The sequence below is a fragment of the Ambystoma mexicanum genome, chromosome 1q (assembly GCF_040938575.1).
Source record: "Ambystoma mexicanum isolate Mex_15411 chromosome 1q, UKY_AmexF1_1, whole genome shotgun sequence".
In the NCBI taxonomy this organism is placed as follows: Eukaryota; Metazoa; Chordata; class Amphibia; order Caudata; family Ambystomatidae; genus Ambystoma; species Ambystoma mexicanum.
The window spans coordinates 1238277225-1238300455 of NC_090922.1; the positions used below are offsets into that span (position 1 = coordinate 1238277225).

The following is a 23231-nucleotide window of genomic DNA, read 5'->3' on the forward strand; positions in this document are numbered from 1 at the left end:
CCTCCCCTTGGACATCAAGGCAGACCTTGCTGATGCAATCCTCTAAATACTGATTGGGTGGTCTGCCTTGATGCCCAACGAGAGGGGAAAAGATACCTCAGTCTGATCCCCAACCGCAGCGTCAATCTGTCGAGTGGGGGTCTCCATCGTTGTGGTCATCAGGAGGGAGTCTCTGCAAGTAACTCGCAAGGGGAGGGGGTGGCTGAGGAAGAACAAAGAGGGGCAATAAAGATTCCAATGGCCGTAAAGAAATAATATTTGCTCTAGTGTCTAAAGCAATTTCAGGATAAAATCAGTCATTTCAGGAAAAACGTTCTATGCTGAAATCTGAACTGAAACAATCCATGCATGGAATGAAGGATGAGATCGCCAAATTGGAAGAAAGACTAGAGGCAAATGAAAGGGCCATACAAAACAACGGCGACGATTTTAAGAAGAATTATGAAATCTTAAAAACATCTTTCGAGACTCTCCCAAAACCTTGAGGTACAACTATTGAAGACCTCGAAAATACATGGAGACGTTCCAACATGTATCTGAAAAATGTGACGGAGGAAGTTGGGGACAAAGATCTGAAAGTGACAATCCAGTTATTTTTTTGGGACTTATTGGGGGAGGCATCGCCAGACGCTATTCAAATAGATAGACTTCTTTCAGCAGGGCACAAGCGAGCAGAACTGGGATTTAGACCACAAAACGGGCTGGTTGGAATGACATCTTACAGGCAGAAGGAAGACATCCTGAAATCAGAGTGGACATCGGGCCCAACCAGAATCAACAGAACAGCAGTGCAACTATTTCAGGATCTGGCCCAATCCACAATACAGAAATGAAGGGCGGTGGGTCTGCTGGTCAAAGCCTTAACACAAAAACAAATCCGATATAAATGAATGTTCCTTTTCGGTCTTCTATTCACATGGGAAGGCAGACAGCAGCGAATTTCTACGTGCGTTGAAGGTCTGGGCATCTTAAAAATCAATGAGGAATCACCAGGGGTCTTCCCCTCCAATTCTGGGGCCACAATGCTAAGAGCCAGAGTGTGGGAGTTGCCGAAAATGCCCTCCAAAGGGAAGCGAGGAAGACACCCCACAGGAGCCCTGAGCACTTTGGAGGCCTTCGGGATAAAAAGATGGACTCTGCTTAGCAGACGTGTGTAGCCGCTAATAGGGCGACCCTGTTTTCATTTAGGGGATCAAGTGTCTTAAGGTCTAGGGTAGATAATGGTACATTTTGTGCGGCAAAGAAAATTGAAGGAGGGGGTATTTGTAGATATCTTAGCAGGACGAGGCCCTAATGGCGATGTTATGGTTAATTACGTTCCTCGAAAATCTCTTGGGTAGTCTTGGAGTACCCCCACCAGTTCGTTTGGGTACTTCCAGGGGTCACTAGGAACTATGATTTGACCGGGGAAGAGTTTGGGGTTGTCGATGGGTTAGGGAGTGATGTAGAGGATATAAAGTTGGGGGAAGGGGAGCTAAGAGATGGTTCTTCGGGAGGGGGGATGGAAACCATTGAGCAAAACACAGGGCATTCAGGGTTGCATGAACGCTGTCAATGTAGTGTATTTACATCAAGCAAGTTCAATCATAAGATTGATCAGACGTGGTATTCACAGGAAAATAACTCAGAGGCACATTTTTAAGGTCTTAACATATAATATTATGGGTTTGAATTCCCCTACCTAAAGATCAAATGTGGAACACTTTTTAAAAAGGGAGAGATCGGACATAGTGACGATTCAAGAAATCCACATTCGTAACCTAGATAAAAATAAATTCCACTTGAGATCCTACCCTCACTTTTTTTTTTAATGTATTTATTAGGTTTTATTCAACATGAACTGTAGAACAACAATATCATTGCATTTTCTAAATAGCACTTGTGACTTCCCTCACCCCCCGCCCACCCCTCCCCCCCAAGACCACGGTCTATGCGTCAGTTCTGTTCACACCAAACAGCCGTCATGAGCTGCCCGCGACGTTAGAAATATTTTCTGTCTCCCTGGGGTTTAGTAACGGTACCGTGAACGCCACCCATTAGTGCAAGTCCTAACTGGTGTCTAGTTTCTGTTCTCGCAGCGCGTTCTCCCACGCCCCAGTTTCTGCTGTCACCCATTTGCGAAGGTCCTCCCACCACATTGCGATGCTTGGACCTCTAGCACTCTTCCACCCCAATGCAGTGAGTCTCTTCGCCAGGATGTACATCAAGTCTTTAAGTTGGTTAAGGGGTTTGTTCTTTTTGCCTCTTTTGTAACTGCCCAGAATGCATGCCGCAGGTGTTTGCACTTCCAGTTCAATGTCTACTTCAGCTACTTTTGCAGCAATCTGTGCCCAAAATGTTTATATCACCTGGCATCCCCAAAACATGTGCGTCATTCCCGCGTGGGGTTCGCGGCACTTGGGACATTCGATGAGTCTCACCCCTTTGAATTTGGAGATCACTTCTGGCGTAAGGTACGCTCTATTGAGAACATAGAAGTGTATGAGTTGCAGTCGGGCGTTCCTGGGAAACTTTTTGTGGTAGTGAACACTGTGTTCCCATTCTTTTTCCTCGAATTCCAAGCCCAACTCATGGTTCCCATTTCACTTTGCTCTTAAGACCTATATTAGTTGTTCTATTTAGTAGTGTTTCATAAAGCCTTGAGGTTTCGTGTCCCCCTTCAGCTGCAGACAGCATATTTTCGATGGTCTCACACCCAGTTTCTAAGCTCTCCTCGCCTGGCCACCGGTCTGTGAGCCTACGCACCACAGCTCCATGGAGCAGGAACTGTCCTGGTGGCAGCCCCGTGGTTGTCTGTAGTTTGTCGAATGTTAGGATCCCTTGGTCATCCACCAGGTCCCACAGGGTGGCCACTCCACAGGGCTCCCACCTTCGTCGTATCTCATTCTGACCCCATTGCCTGCACGTCATGATGGTTGCTATGGGGATCTGCGGGGAGTATGGGTCTTCCATCTTCACAACCTTGCAGGCCCGTTTTCAGATCAGTATTCCCAGCTTCACCAGATAGGGGCAGTTCCGGGTCACATCCGCTGGGACTCAGAATAAGTCTCTGAGCAGCATCTGGGAGACGGCTGGTTGCAGAAGTCAGGCGTCAAATGTGGTCTCATCGGCCATCCATTGTATGATGTGCTTTAATTGGGCTGCCAAGTAGTACAGTTCAAAGTTGGGTATTGTTAGTCCTCCCCTGTCATAGGGCCTTTGTAACACTTCTAGCATGACTCTGTGTCTGGCTCCTTGCCAAAGGAATCTCCCGCAGAGTTTGTTTAAGTCTGCAAAAAAACATGTGGGAATGTTGAAGGGGACATTGGTTACATGATGCAGGAATCGGGGGAGCGCCACCATTTTCAAGAGTCCAGCTCTACCCGCCACAGAAAGCGGTAATTTCCCCCAGAAAGTTATTGATTTTTCTAGGTTTTCCTTGGCTCTGACTGGGTTTAAAGCATGTTCCATATTGGGGTCCTGGTGAATAGTGATCCCCAAATATTTACAGGATGTGGTCATCTATTGGAAGGCCATTGGGGGGAGTCTATCAGGGGTGTCCCTGCTTAGGGCGGCCAGGGGGTAGAGGCATGATTTTTCATTGTTAATTTGGATCCCTGTGTATCTGTGAAACCCCTCTGGCATCTCCAGGATATACAGTAGTATGTGGTCCGGGTTGCTTAGATGCAGAAGTGTGTCATCGGCATACATTGACACCAGGTGTGTCACCCCATTGATCACTATGCCCCCCGTCGCCATACTCCTGGCGCAGGTCTGCCGCTACAGGTTCGACTGCCAAGATGTACAGCATGGGGGAGAGTGGACAGCCCTGCCGTGTGCCCCTGTGGAGGTGCCATTTGTCGGAGAATGTGTTGTTCGTGCGTACTCTGCCGTGGGGTCTGTGTATATGAGTTTGGTCCACTTTAGGAAGGCAGAGCCTATCCCTATTTTCATCATGGGCGCATAGAGCCATTCCCACCTGACCGAGTCGAAAGCCTTAATGGCATCTAGAGACGACACTGCACATTTCTCGGGCCTGCTATTGGTGTTGTAAATAACATGATGTAGTCTGCATAGGTTCTCCGTGATGGATCGCCCAGGCACGTAACCTGTTTGGTCCTGATGGATCAGAAGGGGGGACTACTCTTCGTAGTCTCCATGCCAGTAATGCTGTTAGAATCTTATTATCTGAGTTCAACATGAACAAGGGCCTATATGAGCCACACTCCTTCTCGTCCTTGCCTGGTTTCAAAAGGGGGATGATAATGGCTTCATTCATGGTGTCTGGGAGGGTGCCTACATTATATGCTTCATTGAACACTCGAGCTAGCAGAGGTGCCAGAACGTCCTCATACACTTTATAAAACTCCCCCGGGAGCCCGTCGGTCCATGGGGCTTTCCCAGATGGTAAGGACCTAATAGTGACCATCACCTCCTCCGGGGTAATCGGTTCATCCAGGGCCCCGGCCAGTTGTGCGTCCAATTTGGACAGTTTAATAATATCAAGGACGTCATCCATTTCGGTGGCCGTCGGGGATGGGGTGCTGGCGTACAGTTCCTGGTAAAACCCGGCAAACATCGGGTTTATACCTAGCTGCGTGTGCACTACAGTGCCAACCAGCCTGCGGACGTGGCAGATAGGGGTCCTGGGGATTTCCCATTCATATAGCCATGCTAGTAGTTTCCCTGGTTTATCTCCAAGGGCATGGGTTCTCTTGATGCGTTTCGTGTAGCTAAGCTTCCCCAGCTTGTCCCAGTACGTTAAGCAAGTTTGTCTAAGTTCAGCCATCGTATGTGTTCTGACTCTAAGGTGGCCCTCCCTTCCATTTCAGCCAACTCCTTTTCTGTGTTTGCGAGTGAGGTTAATATGGATCTCCGGGTTCCCCCTATGGTTGCTAGAATTTGACCCCTCATGACTACTTTGTACGCCTCCCATACCGTGCCTATGTGCTGCACGCTATTCTCGTTTACGTGCCAGAAATCTAGTGTGCTGCTTCTGATCTGTTCTCGAAAGGCTGCATCTAGCAATGCTTCACTTCTTAGCCTCCACGTGGGCACATGGGGTCTGGGTGGGAACACCACCCAGTTGGCCACCAGTGGGGAGTGTGTTTTGAGTGTCCAAGTGAACGTAAGGGTGACCCCTCCAGGGGCATCTCTTCTGGCCCTGGTGATTTTTGATGTTCTAAGAGGTCTTGTCTGTCCCCAAAAAGAAAAATCCCCAACTTTAACCCCAACTCCCGTGTTCCCTCCCTCCTTCAACTGTATAGTCCCATGTAACCAAAACTGTCCAGTGGGGCTTCCCCCACTGTGACTTTCCCGTTTCCGCTCCATTTGATCAAAAAGTGATCTCATTGCGCCCTACGGGCGGGTTTAACAAACCCAAAAAATGGGGAAAAGAGAACTACTGGTGGCGGAAGAGTTCTGCATCAAATGTTACTTCAACGATGGGAGCCGTCCCTTCCCGGCACTGCTCCTGAGGGTGATCATTCTTGCTGCTCATGAGTGGTAGTGTTGCCTGTTGTGTGTTCAGCGCTAGATGTTAGCCAATTGAGTGGTCGCTTTGGGTGAGGTTCAGCGCTGCTTTTGCTCAGTTTTGTCGAGATCCGGAATCTGTTCCCTGTCCATCCAGTCCCTGGACTCAGCCGGCGTGTCGAATAAGAGTGCCTTGTTGTTGTGTAGCACCTTCAAACGTGCAGGGTATAGGAGCATGTAGCACAGGCCTGCTTTCTTCAATCTTTGAATAAATGAATTGGGCTCTCTTCATTTGGAACTGGAAGGTATAGTCAGGGTAGATAGCGATCTTAGCAGAATCTCTTTGAATCTGGCCTCCTGATCTTGAGAAGGCCAAAATAGTCTCCCTGTCTTTGTAGTTGAGCACTTTTGCTATTACCGGCCTGGGCGGGGCGCCCGGGGGGGGGGCTTCTTAGTGAGGGATCGGTGGGCTCATTCAATGGTGAAGCCTTGTGAGAGTTTCTCCGCGCCAATTTCTTGTATTAGGAGGTTTTCTACATAGTGTGTAGGGTCGGTTCTCTCATTGCCCTCTGGCAGGCCTAGAATTCTAATGTTGTTCCGGCATGCTCGCCCTTCGGCTTCTTCTGCTCTTTCTTCAAGGTGTTTCACCCTTTGCGCCAGCTCATCAACATCCTTCAGGAGTTGCGTTTTAGTCACAGTGCTTTCCCGAACCTGAGTTTCGAGTACTTCAGTCCTACCAGCGATGTTGCGAACGTCCTGTCGGAGTAGGCCCAAGTCTATGGCTACTGCATCTATTTTGCTCTCCATCTTCGCTTGGAGCACTTGTATGGCTTCTAGGATCTGTGAGTTGCCTGGTTCTGTTTCCTTAGCTGGAGGCTCTGGGAGCGCTGTTGCAGTGCCCCTGGGGCAGGTGTCGGGCTTCGCGGATCCTCCAGCTGCGTAGGTCTCCATAGTGGTCTGCTTCTGTTTGGCATTCGCCCTCCTTGTGGACATTCCAGTACGTGGCGGGGGGCACTTCAGTTCTAGGAGGATGCTATATATGCCCTACTGGCGGTGCATGGCCCAGCGACCGTGTGATGGTTTATGGATGTTGCTGGCGCATAGTTAAGGGGCCCTCTGAGTCCAGGGCACCGGGGGTGGGTTGGGGCGGTTTCGTGGGCCTGTGGTGACTGCTCAGGCCGTTGGGCTCTGCCTGGGCGGGGACGTTCGGGCTTCTCTTGGTGTGCGCTAGGTGTGGCTGTCCCGCCACAGTGCAGTCCTTCCTTTTATCTTTATGGCCTACCACCCCCATCGGAGTGCGAGGAAGCCCCTAATCCTTGCGGGCGTGTGGCCTCGTTTACCTGGGCTCACCCCTCGCCCCGGGTCGCAGGTCGGGTTGAGCTTTACTGGAGTTGGATTTCTGCTCCTGCCCACGTTATGTGTACATCACCAAGGGCCCTTCTCCAGCCGTTGTCGAGGCGTCCCTCACCTCAGCTGGGGGGGTGCTGGGACAGCCGGGGGAGAGGCAGCTCATCTCACGGCGCTCGGGCGTACAGCCCTACCCTGTAGGTTCGCTTCCCATGCCCGCTCCTCACCTTGCGTGGGTTGCGCCCGTCTGCGGCCCCAAGTACGACTCCAGGGCTCGTTCTCCACCCGGCTCCACCAGGTGCGCGGCGTGTGGGTCTCCGCTCCCTCACTCCGCTGTCATGCTGCTCCCGGGCGGGCACACATCCAGTCTCAGCCTGCATCTCTCGGGCGCAACTCCTCCGCCTCCCGACTCGACCACCAGCTGCTCAGGGGGCGGTCTGCGTATGAGGACCCGGGGCCGCCAAGCCGCCGGGCCGCTGGGATCTACCGGCGTCGCGGATCGCCTTGATTTTCACGGCTCCTGCAAAGCGGTCTTCTAGCTCCGGTCCACACAGAGGATCGTCTCACAGCCCCGCTGTCGCGCCTACAGTCCTTCTGGTCTGTTGGCTGCCAGCCCGCTGGTGCAGGCAGGCGAGCTCAATGCAGTATCGGCCGCTTACTTGGTGGCCGCCATTTTCTCCACATTACGCGGGTACCTCAATCCACGGCGAACTCGGTCCAGAAAGGGTCCATTGGTCACCCAACTCGGGCTAAAGTCACAGGTCAGCAGCACCATCGGATGCAGCAGCCCATTAGGGTACAGGCAATCAAAAAAGTATATTTTGCAGCATATCTGTGGTCACATCTAGCAGAGCTAGCCAAGAGTGCGTCCGCTCTACATGGCGGTTGGCCATGCCCCTAGATCCTACCCTCACTTGTTTCAGGCAAATGCGGATGATAAAACTGGAGTAGTTCTCATAGCTCTTAAGAATAATCCGAATTAAAAATTGACGGGTTCTTAGGGCAGGCGATATCTTTTTGTCAAGATACAAATAGGCTGCCATAAATTTACAATAGCAACAGTATATTTCCCTAATACAGGAGAAGACGGGTTCCTGAGATCAGTTTTGCGTGGAGGGCGAAATCATATTAACAGGTGATATTTATTCAGCGTGGTCACCTAAAGAGGACCACAGTAAGACCACTTTTCAGGAACTAACAGTTCCATCGAAGGGTTTCAAACAACATTTTGAACATACCTCACTTATTGATGCATGGAAAGCGATCAAGGGAGGCAAAAAGAAACTCCCATTAAGCAAAGCACCAGGGACAAATCGCTTCCCAGCAATATTGTATACATTGTTTTGCAGAAATAAGAAGGAACCTCATCTGAACAGGAAGGTACCGATCCGCACATTTACACAACTTTGAAAAACCTGCTTAAGAAAATGGCAAATGGACCGAGCGCACATAGAAAAAACAGAGCAAAGACAGACCACATTGCTCGCTACCGCTCCAAATTTGACTGCTTTGTAAGTGAAGACGGACTACCAGCAACAAACCTACAGGCAAGAAGTGAAACAAATACAGACCCCATCGGGACACCCCAACACAACACAACAAATAATGAACCACCCCAACCTGGAGAACACCATGGACAACACTCTAACAAGAATCAGGGACAAACTTGAATCCATTACCTTCAACATACCCTACATCACCAAAGACTGGATCAAAGGACGGGCACCAACGCAACTCACTAACTGGAACAAACCAAAACCAAACAACCCTGCAATCTAATCAGAATACTTGACGAATAGATGGACCACCCAAGAACAACTCCCAACAGGCACAACCAGGAGAGAACCAATAGCAACAAAAACCCAACTGAGAACACACTGAGCCAAATTGACAAAAGAACAACCAACAACCCACAAGGGAAATTGAACAAACTACCCTGCAGCCTGCTCAAGGTTAGATCCATGGCAAAATCCTCAACAGAAATCCATGACCTATTAAGCGAAGGAGGCACAGGCATGCTCTTTCTTACAGAAACCTGGTTATCGGACAACTACAAAGCGATCACGAATGAAGCCATTCCGGACAATTTCAAATTAATACATGCAAACAGAGAAAACCAAAGAGGAGTCAGAATCCAAACGATAGAGAAAGAGCACATCTGAGCTGCACCACCCACCTCATCTGATGTCAAAGACTTTGAATCGCTCCTCATCAAGATCAAACTCAACGATCAAACCATCATAGTGTTCCTCCTGATTCACAGACCACCATCCTCCAACCCAAACTTTGTGATGACGATAGCAGCCTCCATCGCCATTTTACCATCCTACCACGACAACCAAGTCATACTAGGAGACTTCAACATTTGGTTCTAAAAAGAAAATGAAACCGCCACAATATATCAATATATGCATCTTTGTCCTTGTCCTTCTCCCTTTGTGGTATTTTCAACTTTTCATATTCTTCTAAATGGTTATTTATGTAAGTAAAGTCTATCAAAACCTAATTCTCCTTTATAATTTCGATGTTATGCTTGTTTGAGTGTTTCCCAGGAATATACATGTCTTCGCTAAAACTATATGCTACATAACTTTCTGCAGTTTCTATGAACTACTTCAGAAATATATTCTCTTTTCTACTGTTCTGTAAGAGTAGAAGAGTAATCGCACAGAATGTTTGCAGATGGGGAAGAGAGAGGGAGGAGGAAGGTGAAAGTCTGGAACAAAATCACAATAGCATTTTAAGGCATATATGTTGGATGCTTATATAGCATTGCATTGTCTGGAGTGTAATATAGAGCTGCATGTTGTATTCCCATCTATGGTTTGAATTTCTAGCATTGGGAATATAACTATTGTGAGTATGCATGTTATTTTCTCTAAACAATGTAAACTTTGATCATTTGTTTCCTTTTTTTAGCCCAATTAAAGATTGATATTTCACCGTGCCCTGAGAATCCCAATTACTGCTTAACTCCAGAGCTACTTCAAGTTAAGGTGTATCCTGATACCAGAGTAAGGCCTACGAGAGAGATTTTGGAGTTTCCTGCAAGAGATGTATATGTTCCGAATACAACGTACAGGTATAGTTCTACCATTACCATTTCAATCTTTTTATTGACATGCCAGAATTATAAACTCTGATGATGACATTTAGTAACTTCATATTGCAACTCCATGTTTTGCCAATCTCTTGCAGAAACCTTATCCTCTCCATTTCAATTGTATTGGTTATTTTAATGCCAGCTTGTGGCATTGTTAGTATACTGAGTCGGTTGACAGATAATTAGTATTGATTTAATCTTCTTTCGGGTGACATTGTCATTTCGGAGATAATTGAAGCGTCAACAACATTTTCTGTTCCGGCCCAAACATATCTCTGTATGACTGCATCCACCTCAATTGCAACATCTCCACTCCTGCTTTTGATTTAAGCCAAAGAGATGCTGTGTTTCCTATTAAACATTGATTCAAATACCTTTATTCGGAAAATATTAATACAACTATCAAAGTAAATAACACAGTAAATCAATAAAATATATTTCGGTCACAATGAATAAAATAATTATAAACAAGCAAATAAAATATTGCATTTGTAATTGGTTATTTATAACATGCTTAATGCCCAGAGGGTTCTAAGCGCGGACCCGGGGTTCGAACCTGTGTTGCTCCGCGTCGTTTTGTTTCCATGTCGAGCACGTTGCCCCTGAGCTATCCTCCCGAGACTATCCTTCCATAAATCCCTATTTTCACTGCACTGAAGAAAGGGTAGCAAACTAAAGGTCAACATGTAAATATGTACTTTAGTTATAGTAACCCCCACAAAGCTAAATGAAATGCAAATCAACCATAAAAATGTTCCAATCCAGAAGTCCTTCCCCCAAAGCCAATGCTAAAAATAAATAGCAATCTGCAGCAGGATAACTAGAAGTGTTCTATAAAGATACCATCACCTATGTTGCTATATTACAGTGGCTGATCTTTTTTTTTTAAAGATAGGTGATAAATAATATGCGCAAAATAGCACAAAGTGGAAAGGAGTTCTGGGCAATGTGTTCATCAGACAGGCAGTTAATAGACATTATTTCATCTAATGATATAAGGGACATGGCAGATGACAGTTTTAGAAAACCTAGGTGAAGTCTGGATTCTGAATATTAATTGTGGATGTTGTAACTGTGCAGAATTAAGACTCTGACACGGAGGGGTCAAGGTGGTTGATAGAGACTTTTATTCAAATGGAAAACGAAAAGAAACCCATATCTTGCCCTAACTCTAAGACAGCTTTCCCGGCCTCAACCAAAATAATAATGTTGCCGGATGTCCAAAGCAAAGGTCCTATGTCAGAATCCTTGTGCTAAACTAAATAAAGAAAAGATATCTTCCTGCTCCATAGAGAATGTCTCCCTTTGCCTGAGACAAAAGGCAGTTCTTGGTTTGAAAGTTTTCAAAGTTCAATCTCCACTGGTGGGGAAATGTCTCCCTTCCCCATCCTTCCTCAAGCTTCTGGTACAGTTAAACATTTGGTGGGGGAGTGCCTCCCTTCCCCAACTTTCCTTTCTCTGGCTTTTCTTCTGTCTCTGCAGGTCCGAGTTCCCGGGTGACAAACCTGGTTCCTTTTGCTACCAGGTACTCTGACGAAGAAGACTGGTTTGGATGCTCTTCCAACCCATGGTGGGTCCCTGACCCTGTTTGGCAGACCTGGTTCCCTTCTACCAGGTGCTGCAACGAAGAAGAGTGGTTTGGATGCTTCTCCAAACTGTGGTGGGTCCCTGTCCTTGCTTGGCAGACCTGGTTCCCTTCTACCAGGCACTGCAATGAAGAAGAGTGGTCTGGATGCTTCTCCAAACTGTGGTGGGTCCCTGACCCTGGTTGGCAGACCTGATTCCCTTCTAGCAGGCACTTATTCTCAAACACAGACTTGGTTTACTCACTTGCCAAGTTCTGCATTTATATGTATTGCTTTCACAGTTCTCTTAAAGTCTTATTTTCATATGCAGACTTTGTTTACTCTCATGCCAAGTACTCTGTTTACAGGAATCAGTTTCACAGCTTTCTTCACACCCTCTTCTGATATTTGTCCTTCTCCTGTAAGGGTCCCAGACACTACTCTCTTCCTTATAGTGTCTTAATGATATTCTTGTTAATGTCCCATAGGGGTTATCCTCTTTCTCCCAATTTCCATGCACTGTTGTCTTTAGGGCTCATTGTGCCCTCTGGGGACCCCAACCATAGGCCCATCCACCCAAATACCTTCAGGGTCTTGGCTGCAGCCTTCCGGTCGGTCGCAGTCTTCCCTGTGTTGCTTTCCTGCTGGTCTCTCCTTGGCAGCAGCTCTGTTGACCCTGACCCTGTTCGGCGGTTCTCTCTCTGTGAGACTGGGTGGTCTGTAGTGCTGAGATGCTGGCTAACTAACCTTTCAGGTCTCATCTCTTCTTGTGTCCCTGGGACACATTGCCTCTTGCGATCCGGTCGTTCCCTTTGGGTCTCCGCAGTGAGCGTCTGCCGCACTCTTGCTTCCTCCAGGGAGGATCTGCCTGTCGGTTGAGTCCGTTTTCAGTTTTTATGTCAGTTTCCAGTACAATCTGTAGCTAGAAACTAGACCGTTCATGCAGGTTCCTCTGATTGATTCCTGCGGATCCACACCATTTCCTTGTCACAGTTTCTTGCCTTGAGTCGTCATGATAGCCATCCCTATTCTTCCTTGTCTGTCCTTTATACATCCTGCATATTATATAGGTATATGGGATAGGAGGGTAGGGTTGGAGAGAATGGGGGTGAAGGAGAGGTATATATGTTAGGTGGAGACCACATTCTCCCATCATAGTCGTCACTGGTCCTATGGGGTTTCCCCTCCCATGAGATTCACCCCTTGAGTACCACCCCCAGGCCGTCTATCAGCAGCCTCACCTCCCTGGCCTCATGGGAAGGGGTTTCTCCAGTGGAAGCAGTGACAACATCCTGGGATTCATCACAATGCCTTATGTTATTTGTCTTCTGCAAATAAATTGGGAGGCGATCATGACCACTGTGATGAATCTGACAAAGCTGTCACAGGCTCCCCGGGGAAAGTCTTCCCCCATGTGGCCACGGAAAGGCAGAAGCTACTTGACTCCAAACCTGGCGGTGGCTATCTGTGGGAGAACCGCATGGGGAGAGGCCAACCTCGGGAGAGTGGAGGCGGTTTACCATGGAAAACACATAATAAACTCTGCCACTGAAGATACTGATAATAATGCTCTATGTCCATCTCAAACCTGTATGGCATACTGTGAAATAAAAGATATTTCACTCAATGCATGGGGATACTTACAGTTATGACCATGTTGGTGATGTGCTGGTAAATAGCAAACGCAATCGGCTCCTGGGGAATATTAAAAGTGTTGAAGCAGTGGGTAGATATCCAAAGTGTGTGGATATTGAGGACCTGAGTAGGTTTGATGTGATGAATGCAGATGACATGGCGGCTTGGTTAAAAAAAGTAATGAGTATGTTTGGGGCAGTTAAAGATAGCTATATACACAGCACTAGGAACGCCCATGGGCATATGATAGAGCGATTAGGGACGCCAAGAGAGATATGCATATTAACCTCTGCAGAGTAAGAAAAGAGGTAGGGGGTTCCAGGTTGAAAGTAGTACAGGAAAAAGAAATAAGGAACAGATATAAACATTGGGTTAAGTGGTGGCGAACCTCTAAGTAAAATGCCCAGTGGCAGCATTTCATGTCTGTGGTCTCCTCTAAAGATTCAAGAACAATGTGGCAGAAACTAACACAGAATATACAAATAATGCAGAATAAGTTACATGTCCAATTAATGCTTTCTCCTGGGATAAATATATGCAAACCACCTTGAGGCAGGAAGATAAGGTGGCTATAGAAGTCAATATTGGTAAAGTGAGCAATAAAAAACGGATTGAGTTGGACTATGATGCAGAAGATATATATAGTCTAATACTCAAATTAAAAGACTCCAGAGCACCTGGACTCCATGGTTTAGCAAATGTAATCCTGAAAATCTGGTGCGATGGTCTAAACTATTATCCACTTTTTATGCTAAGGTATGTGCTGAAGGAAAGATCCTATTGTCCTGGAAAACCTCATTGGTGGTCCCAGTTTATAAGAAAGGGAAGAGAAACGACCCAGCCAACTATAGGCTATTGGCACTTTTGGACACCTCTGGGGAAACATTTTGCCTTCCTAATCCTGAGAAAAATGACAGTGGATAAATAAAAGGAAGATCTTAAAGGCCGGCTCAAGCACTATCCACTGCCTTTGTGTTTTAGACAAATAAATAAGGAAGACCAACGTAAAAGAGAGTCCGAGGCTATATGTGGCACTGGTGGATTTCAAGGCAGCATTTGACACAGTGGATCGTGACTGTCCGTGGAACAAGCTTGAAATGACACACTGCCCGGAGAACCTAGTGCGAGTGATTGGACACCTCCATGAGGGTACCACAATACAGGTTAGGTTGGATGGAAGGGGCGCCTATACACTGTAATTTCCACAAACATGGGGGTGAAGCAGGGGTGTACCTTGGTGCCCATGCTATTCAATACTTACCTAGCAGATCTTCTTGGGTTCTTGGAAAAAGAGGTCAACTGCCCCCCAAGACTGGGCAATGAAAAGTTAACTTGTATTATGCATACAGATGACGTGATAATATGTGACCAAACATATAGAGGACTAAAACTCATTACCGCCTCTGTTGCGATATGTTCTACAAAATGTCTTAAACCTTAACTTAGAAAAAACAAAGATAATGCATTTTGCATATAAAAGTGTAAAAACACCTAACATTGAGGTAATGGGTACTGCCAATATAAATATCTTGGCTTAGAAATAGACACGAAAGAGGTTTACACTGCTATTGCAGCTGATAAAAAAAAAAAGGAAATCAATTGCGCTCACAGCCATGATTGCGAAACATGTAAAGGAATGGGCAGGATATAGCTACTGTGGGTCATCATTGCTATATAGGCAATGTTAATGTGCTGCTATATTGTATGGTTTAGAGGCTCTTTGTATGCAATATCTGGGATGGCTGAGGGTGATAGAAGGGACATTTTGGAAAATAATGTTGCGGCTTCCAACCTGTGTCCTTATTGAGTTAATCAGATTGGAACTTGGCCTGATATCCCTCCCAGCCATGGCTATAAAAGCAAGAGGTCTTCTATATATAACATCTAGGACCAACCACATATGCCCAGTTTTGAAATTGATGGGATCACTAGCATCCAGAGAAAGTGGGGATCTGTATGCAATACTAGTGCATGGCTCCTTTAAAGAGAGAGATTGGACTCCAAATTTGGAGGAGGACTATTAAATCCAGGAGAAACTCTTTACGAAAAAACTGGAGCTATGGAATTGGGCGGCAAACTTTGATCATCTCTCTCGGTTAAAACAAGGGAGCAAAACTATTAATTTAACTCACAAGTTCAAAACCTCCCAACATTATGTGAAACTGTGTTGTAGTCCTGCACTATGGAGATTTATATTATTGCTAAGGGTAAACAAACTTTCGATCCTTAGTAACATGGGTCCGGGTTTGGGCATTCCTTATATTGAAAGAAACTGCTGTATGTGCAAATTGAAGAGTGCTATAGAAACCTCTCAGCACATCCTCACACAGTGTTTAGTAAATGGTCACCTCTATCTGACTAATTTGGGAAAGTATATGAACAACTTAGATAACATAAAGAACGGAAAATTCTGTTGGTTTGGTGTGAACTCTGAAGAAAAATCTGTCCACATAGCTTTACATCACGTGTGGTTAAAGGTGAGGGAAAAGCTGAAGGATTAGATGTACATAAGTTATTTTTAATAGATAAAGGGGAAGACTGAAAGTGCAATAATTTTTGTTTAAATTGTAAATGTATGTATGTTATGATGTAATGCTGTAATGTTTCTTAATTTTAGTTATAAATAGAAGAAAAAAATGATTAGTTGGTAAAAAGTTTTAATAATGATGTATATGTTGATATTTAATTTTGTATGATGTGAAAAGTTCTTTGAATTGTAACACATTAAATTTAAAAAAAAGAAAATGGAAGATATTGAAAGCCATGTGCAAATACATCTTGATTCCCATTAATCCACTGGTACAAAGAAGAGGACAAGAGCAATGCAGATTAACAACAAGAAACATGTGATGTGGTCTAGTCATTCTGATCAGGTGACCCCTACTGGGAAGTTTAAAAGCTACAGCAAGACTGAAAGATGAAGAATCTCCTTTCCCGATGCGGTTCAGGAAGCAGCGGGTCATGTCATGCAGCAGAACAGAACCGTCGGGAAGACGTAGACCAGAGCGACTCGAGACCCGGAGGACCGGTGTCACAACACACAGAGCAGTGGAAGCTCTGATGTGAACGCCAAAGCGGTGAGAAGACCAAAGAGTGCAGGAGATACTGCTGCAAAGAGAAGGAAGACCACTTCAGTGAACCCCACCCGTGGAGGATGCCAAAGCAGCCAGAAAACTATTGATGAGCCAGGCAAGGAAAGAGGGACACCGGGGCGCTACGAAGGGTGGGCTCTGTTCAAACTACCAAACAAGGGAGCTGGAACATTTAAGCAAGCAATAATTGTATCGCAAGCAAGAAATTGGGAAAACCACGGAATCCCGAGAAAGGGAATTAGGGAATAAGAACAAGCATTGACAACAGTCAACTGGAAAGCGGCACAAAAGCAATATTGGTGGAAGGGAAAACTAATGAAGTTTGGCAAAGTCCTGGCAGGAGAGTATACCAGGCTTGTGAAGAGAATATAAGACTGTTGCAAAGTATAATACAAGTTAGCTTTAGTAATACCTGGAAGAAGAATATACCAGGTACATTATTTTGAGAACTATGAACTAAAATGCTTGAATGAATCCTGGCAGGAGAGTATACCAGGTGTGGTGTTTTGGAGAATTGTGAACAGAGATACTTAAATAAAATCTGGCAGGAGAGTACGCTAGGAAGACTGTTTTGAAAAACATTACAGCTCCGTCTGTCAAGAGAGGAGGAGCAATCACTTTACCCTGTGAAGTTTTCAAACAAGTGAGAGGAAGTTCTGTTCTATGAGAGAGAAGGGGCAATCTCTTGCTGTTGCGAGCCATATAAACTGATGCATTGAAATCTGTGGTTGTCAAGAGAGGAGACACTATGGGCCTCATTATAACTCAGGCGGTCCGGAAATAACGGTGGCGGTAAACCCGCCGCCACCATTGTTTCCGGAACGCCTGATCCCGACTCCTGCAGGCGGGAGGTGATGTTCCCGCCAGGTCTGACCTGGCGGGTTTAACACCGCCCGCCTGCAGGCAGCCGAGAAAACACCGGCAGCATTACGAGATGCTGCCGGTGTTTCCATGATCCCCATTCCCATCGAGTCCCATAGGACTCGATGGGAATGGGGATTAACACCATTCCGCCTCCGTGATTCCCGGAAAACCGGGGTTGTAATGCCCTGGTAATTCCGGGAATCACGGAGGCGGAATGGTAATACGAGTCCGGCGGTAACCAGGCGGTTTTACCGCCATGGTTACCGCCGGACTCGCAATGAGGCCCTATATCTTGACGCTGCTAACATTGTGAACACAAGGAAAAGATATTTCTTTATTTTGTGGCAACATTGTAAAACCAGAAGAAGGTAATGAAGACCTGTTGATATCTTGATACTGTGTGTTATAAATGAACTGTGGAATTCTAGGGTAAGGGAACCCCATTCATATCCTTGTGAAACATTCAATATTTGTTTCCTTTTTCACCATTTTGGGACTTTAAGTTGAGCATGCAAAGTACAGCTGCAAGGATGCAGCCAAAAGAACATTTACACTTTCACTTTGATTAGTTTATAATGTGAGGGTCAGCTTAGGTTTTGGACACAGGACAGAGGACATTTACTTTTGGACATCCTGACTTGGACACTAATCATTTTGGTCGGGCCAGGGAAACCCCTCACAGCTATAGTGAAAGGTAGGTTTTCCTCCAACCCCTTTTTCTCAAATAAAGGCTTATAGCAATCAACATATGCCTCTTTGTCAGACTCTTACTCAGGACCCATCACAGGGCCTAGGGTAAAAAATAAATTGCACTGTAATTTTCCCGAGCTTAATTTCTTCTCTCTTGGCCTGAGCTTGACTGAAAAAAACTTTTTAAATTATATCTTTTGCATTCATAGCAATTGACTCCTGCTCATAAAACCAACTCTTGTACACCAAAATTTCAAGAGTTGAGATATAAACCAATGAAGGCCCCTTAAAGTTGTTGGCTTTAAGCTGGCTTTCTCATTCCGGCAAATCGCTACCCACATCAACAAAGTTTGCATTTCCAAAATATCAATGAGATAGGTATCCTTAGCTCTAGTTGACAATTGAAAGTAAAGGTAGAGGTAGGGACATTTGGTAATCTGCTTAAAATGTGCTTTATGCCTGTTACAGACTCCAGAATGTACCATATCCCCAAACAACTGCTCCATCTCTAGCAATGGCAACCGTTTTGTATAAGTCATCAACATATGGTCAATGGGTTTGCAACCAAGCCTTTCTGCCAAACATTTAATGCTCCCATTTACCTGGATGATTGTTGTTGCCTATTTCCTTAGATGTGCACTGCAGTTGTTTTTACTTGAACATCGTGTGGCCAGATAATCAGAAGCTGCACATGATATCAGTTCCTCACCATGTAGCATTATAGTCCTGTGAGGAACATGAGGGCGTTCTCACTTCTTTTCCCCCTGGAGCCTCCTCTCAGGTGGCCAGGGAAAGGCCATTGCTTTTGGATCCTGACCCTGGGGGTGGATATGCGAGGGAGGATCACCTAGGTGGAGGGAACTTTGGGAGTGGGGAGAGGACAACCTTAGCTGAGACATGGTATCCCCATTCACTTTTCAGAATGAACCACAATCCCTCAAGCCTTTGTAGGCTGTCATCCTTTTCCTTTTCTTCCTTCCGAAATACCCCCAGAAACATCACCTTAACACTGGGATGAGGAAGAGACCAACTCCGAGGACACATCCTCATTTGGGTGAGATAAACACATTTCAGCCTTATATTGTTAATTCAGACACACATCAATCAAATACCAAGACGAGGAGGAGACAATACAGAGTTATACACACTTCCTTTATTAATGCAGACAGCCCCAAACACCACTCTAGCACTGAGACGAATCAGAGGGCTATGGGGGTGTGCTGGTGGAACAGCCAGGCATGTCCAGCAAATGGGTTTCGCCATAGTCGGGCAATTGAACTTAATGACCCACCCCTGCAGTCATTTAACAATCCCAAGGGGTATACAAATCCTTGCCACACAGCACAAGGAGAGACAGCGGCCTGGAGAAAGGAAACAGCCTAGAGAGAAGGCACTAGCTCGAGAGAAGAAACAGGCTGGAGAGAAAGGAGCTGACATGCTGAGGCCGAAGCCTGCCATGAGAGGGTCTGGAAGTCCTGCCACCCTTCTTGTCGGATGCACGTAGCTGGAGATGTGGAGTGCCGAAGCACTCAAGCTGCTGCCGGACACAGAGAGTGAGCAGTGCTCTCTGTGGCTGCCATGAGGGAAGAGCGAAGCGAGAAACAGAATGAAACCGAAAGGAGCTGCTGTGTGTAACCGATGAGTGGAAGCAGGTAAACCCAGAGTATTCTGCGAACCTGAAACAAGTATTTTGAATACCAAACGAATTGAAGGACATTATAAGCACTTCTGATTCGCGCACAGAGAAAAGGCATGTTTTGAGCACTCGTAAGTGGTGTGAAAGAAAAGTGGTGCATGCAGCAGATGCAACGGAATTCATTGATGAGACATAAATGTCGGCAAAGCCAAGACAATACCAATAAGGGTATGAGTTGGGAAACCAAGAATTGATTAAGCTAAAGGAGTTCAAGGAACTGCAGGTTAAGAGGAAACCTACATTGGCAAGAGCCAGAAGAATACAGAAAAGTGTGTGGTGGCCAACCAAGCCACAGTGAAGTGTTAGAAGAGTGCGATACTGATGAAAGAAACAAGCTTCACTACTAAAGCAAGGCATTTTACAAGTGTTGATGGAAACCAGTCAAGAAGGGCTATCGGTTGCGTGGCCTGTAATGGGTGGGCCGTGTGGTCTGACAATTGCCCCTAGACCGAGTGCACCCCCCTTTTATGGAAAAGCCATTGAAAGTATCCATAAAGAAGCTTGTGTTTTGCAACATCCTCTTATGTGATTTTGCAGTCAAGAGACAGAACTATTTATGTGAACCAGTGAAACGTACTGATGTTGAAAGAGCTGGGAAGTGTCCGAAGGAATTGTGTTGTTTTGAAAAGCTGGAAGATTTGAAATCTTGGGGAAGAGAACCCCGTTATCTTGTGAACTGTTTTGATGCCGACATCCTACAGATTGTGTGCAGTTAGTTGTGAGGGCAAATATAGGTTTTGGACATAGTCATTTGACTTGAACTTCCTGACACAGACTATCCTTAGTTTTCTTTAGGTAGAGAAATCCCACCTTAGCAAAGGGCAAGTTAGGCCTTACTCCATTTGGATTTCTAAACTAATAAAACTATTGAGAACCAGTCTTGAACCTGTTGTCTGTATCTACTTCATAATGCCCTCACAATCCCCATAGATTTACTTGTTGACACTTGGAACAGCACTGTGATTTTTCTGTTCTTCAAGAAGGGGCATAGGGCTTTACCGTTAAACTACCGCCCTATCGCTCTCCTTTGACACGGCTGGCAAAATATTTGCCAAACCCATTTTGAAGCATTTGCAAGCCTGGGTCGATGGTGCTTCGCCACTGAATCACCTACAAGCGGGTTTTCCGGTGGGTATAAGCACGGTGGACCAGAGCGTTAGGTTCTACCTAATCATCCAGAAGCATTTGTTAACTAAGACCAGGTTGTATCCAGTGTTTGTGGACCTGAAGACTGCCTTTGACAGCATCCCTAGAGAGCTGCTGTGGGAGGCACTTGGGGCAAAAACATTCCAGAAAACCTCTCAACTCCAATTCAGCATTTGTATTCTAACAACACTGCAGTTATCCGATGGAGTTTGGAGGGGAATGTGACCAAATCTTGGGAGTTGATAGGGGGTGCGCCAAGGATGTGTCGTGTCCCCCCTTCTGTTTTGCATCTATATAGATTCAGTCATTGATGGACTCCTGGCAATCAACTCAGATCAACCAAGGCTTGGAAGTGATAAGATCCCCACCCTCTTTTTCAAAGACAACGCTGTGTTGTTCTCCACTTCTCCGATGGGGTTTCAACAGGCATTGAACCGCTTTGAGAACAAATGTGGTGAGCTTGGGCTGGAGATCAATCCCAGCGAGGCCAAGTCAATGATCTTCAGCCCAAGGAACCACAGAGGCAGAAGCCTGAATGCATTGGTGGGAGGTATTTTATTGGAACAGGTACAGTGGTACGATTATTTGGGCACACGCTTTTCATCTGGTGGTAGTTGGTTTGCACAACTATTGAAGGCTAATACCACGTTGGAGAAAATGAGTGAGGCTTTGAAAAGCTATTATTTTAGATGCGGGGGAGGAGCAGTTAAACCAGCTCTTGCAGTGTACCGCGCTCAAGCAAAGGCACCTGCCATTTCTGGGTCTGAGGTTTGGGGTTATGTGAATACTGCCCCCTTAACAGTGGTGGCGAGTATATTTCTTAAGAGTGTCCTGCTCCTCCCTCAAAGCACTCCAACAGCAGTAGTGCGGAAGAAGTGCAATATGGGCTTCATTGGAGACAAAGTAGCACTGAGGCCTGTTTGTTATTGGCTGAGAGTATGGGGCACTCCTGGTTTGGCTATTTATCAGGAAGCATTTTCCTTTGTGATGTCCTTGAGGGGATCTTATATAGTGCCTTGATTGCTGAACATGAGGTAATGGCTGTCTGTGCTGGGCTTAAGTATGTTGTGAGAAACCTGAAGGCATCCTCACACTTTCTCCCTTTTGGATCCCTTGCTCAGGTGTCCAAGGATGGCTGTTGCTTGTGGAAGCCGACCCTGGGGGTGGAGAGGTGAAGGAGAATAACCTGAGTAGGAGGTCCCTGGGGAGTGAGGAGAGGATGCCTGAGGGTCAGACCCAGTATCCCCCCTTTCCAATTATCCATCATTCTACTCTCCCTCAATCTTTACGGGATATTACTATTCCTGTCCCGTTTCCCACTCCCCATTTTCAACACATACTGAGACGAGGAAGAGGCAACCGAGAGTTAGAAAGATTACCAATGGGAAAAGTACTGTGAGGAGGAAGATGAATGGAGAGACCTACTACACTTCACTTCTGGGCTGTCCCTTTAATGAGGTCAGGCACTAGACAGCAATGATCTCCACCTGCAACACCACTCCAGTGCTGACCCAGAGAAAAGGAAACCTGAGGGTCAGACATGCCCTGCTAATTGGCCTAATGAGAGTCAGGCAAGGGAGGCCAGGGGCTCACACCTGAAACCCCTTGACAGGACTCGGGTGTATTAAAGGTGGGGCACACAGCAGTACAGAGAGCAGCACTTGGAAGAGCAGAAGGGTGGCGGTGTGGCTGAGTCCAGCAGGGGATCCCTTCGCAGTCCCAAGCTAGTTTTGCTAGGAAAAGCAGAGTGAGTTGGGAGGAGAGCTGAGGGGCCGTGGCTGCCCAGGACCAGCTGGAAGAAAAAGGGACGCCGAGGGTCTGTGTGAGGAAGCATCCAGGAGAAGCGTGGCTAACGGCCCCTGTTTCTAGAAAAGAAGAGAAGTACAAAGAAGGGAGCCAGGAGGCATGCTGATCCCTTGTTACATTGGTCAAATTAAATGCTCGTTCTCCTGGGCCACGGCAGGAGCCCAGGAGTGTCTGGGGGCAGGTGTGGAGACCCTGACCTCAGATGACAAAGACGTTAACCCAAGAACGATGAAAACACCACTGTAGTGAGAGCCTGGTGTGTATTGAAGTAAGCGAGCAAGATACAACATTTCAGCCCGAAAGCGTAAGACTGGAGACGCGTCAGGTGAAATTGACAAATGGAATTACAAGGATACATAGTGGCAGAGTGGTCGCGTGTATGAATACACGTTCTTGAATGACTCTATGTAAAGAAAGGAAGTATCTGCAAAGAGTCGAGCTGTGTGGCACACAGGAAGTCAGCGTAATAGAGCTCCTAAAAGGGGGAGCTGTGCGAAGAATGAAGTGGGAGCAAAATTCCAAAAACTGATAGAAAAGTGTTCACAACAAACAAAGTATGGTGGAAAGCATTGGGGCGGCCACCAGGTGGGAGATTGATCCAGGTTGGCCTATTAAGGACAAGGCACCAGGTTGCGTGACCTGTATTGGGTGCACTGTGCGGTCTGACAATTGAAAGCAAAGAGCTATATGATCTAATATAGGAAAATCTAAAAGCAATTGGTTCAGAATGGGGAAGTGAGTCCGGAAAGAAGCCAAGTAAACTGCGATGTTAACAAGTGGAACTTTTGTGAGTTGAACTTTTTGTTTTAAAGGAAATACATTTAAACCAGTTGAAA

General features: G+C 46.2%; 1 protein-coding gene across 14 annotated transcripts in view; it reads left to right on the forward strand.

Annotated features, from left to right (window-relative positions):
• DOCK7 (dedicator of cytokinesis 7) overlaps positions 1–23231 on the forward strand; it is a 1498361-nt gene that overhangs the window by 602317 nt on the left and 872813 nt on the right. For all 14 annotated transcript variants that reach the window (XM_069642017.1, XM_069642019.1, XM_069642018.1 and 11 more), the window contains one exon: positions 9718–9880. In XM_069642017.1, coding sequence (XP_069498118.1) covers positions 9718–9880 — 163 coding nt within the window. The remainder of the gene's footprint in view (positions 1–9717; positions 9881–23231) is intronic.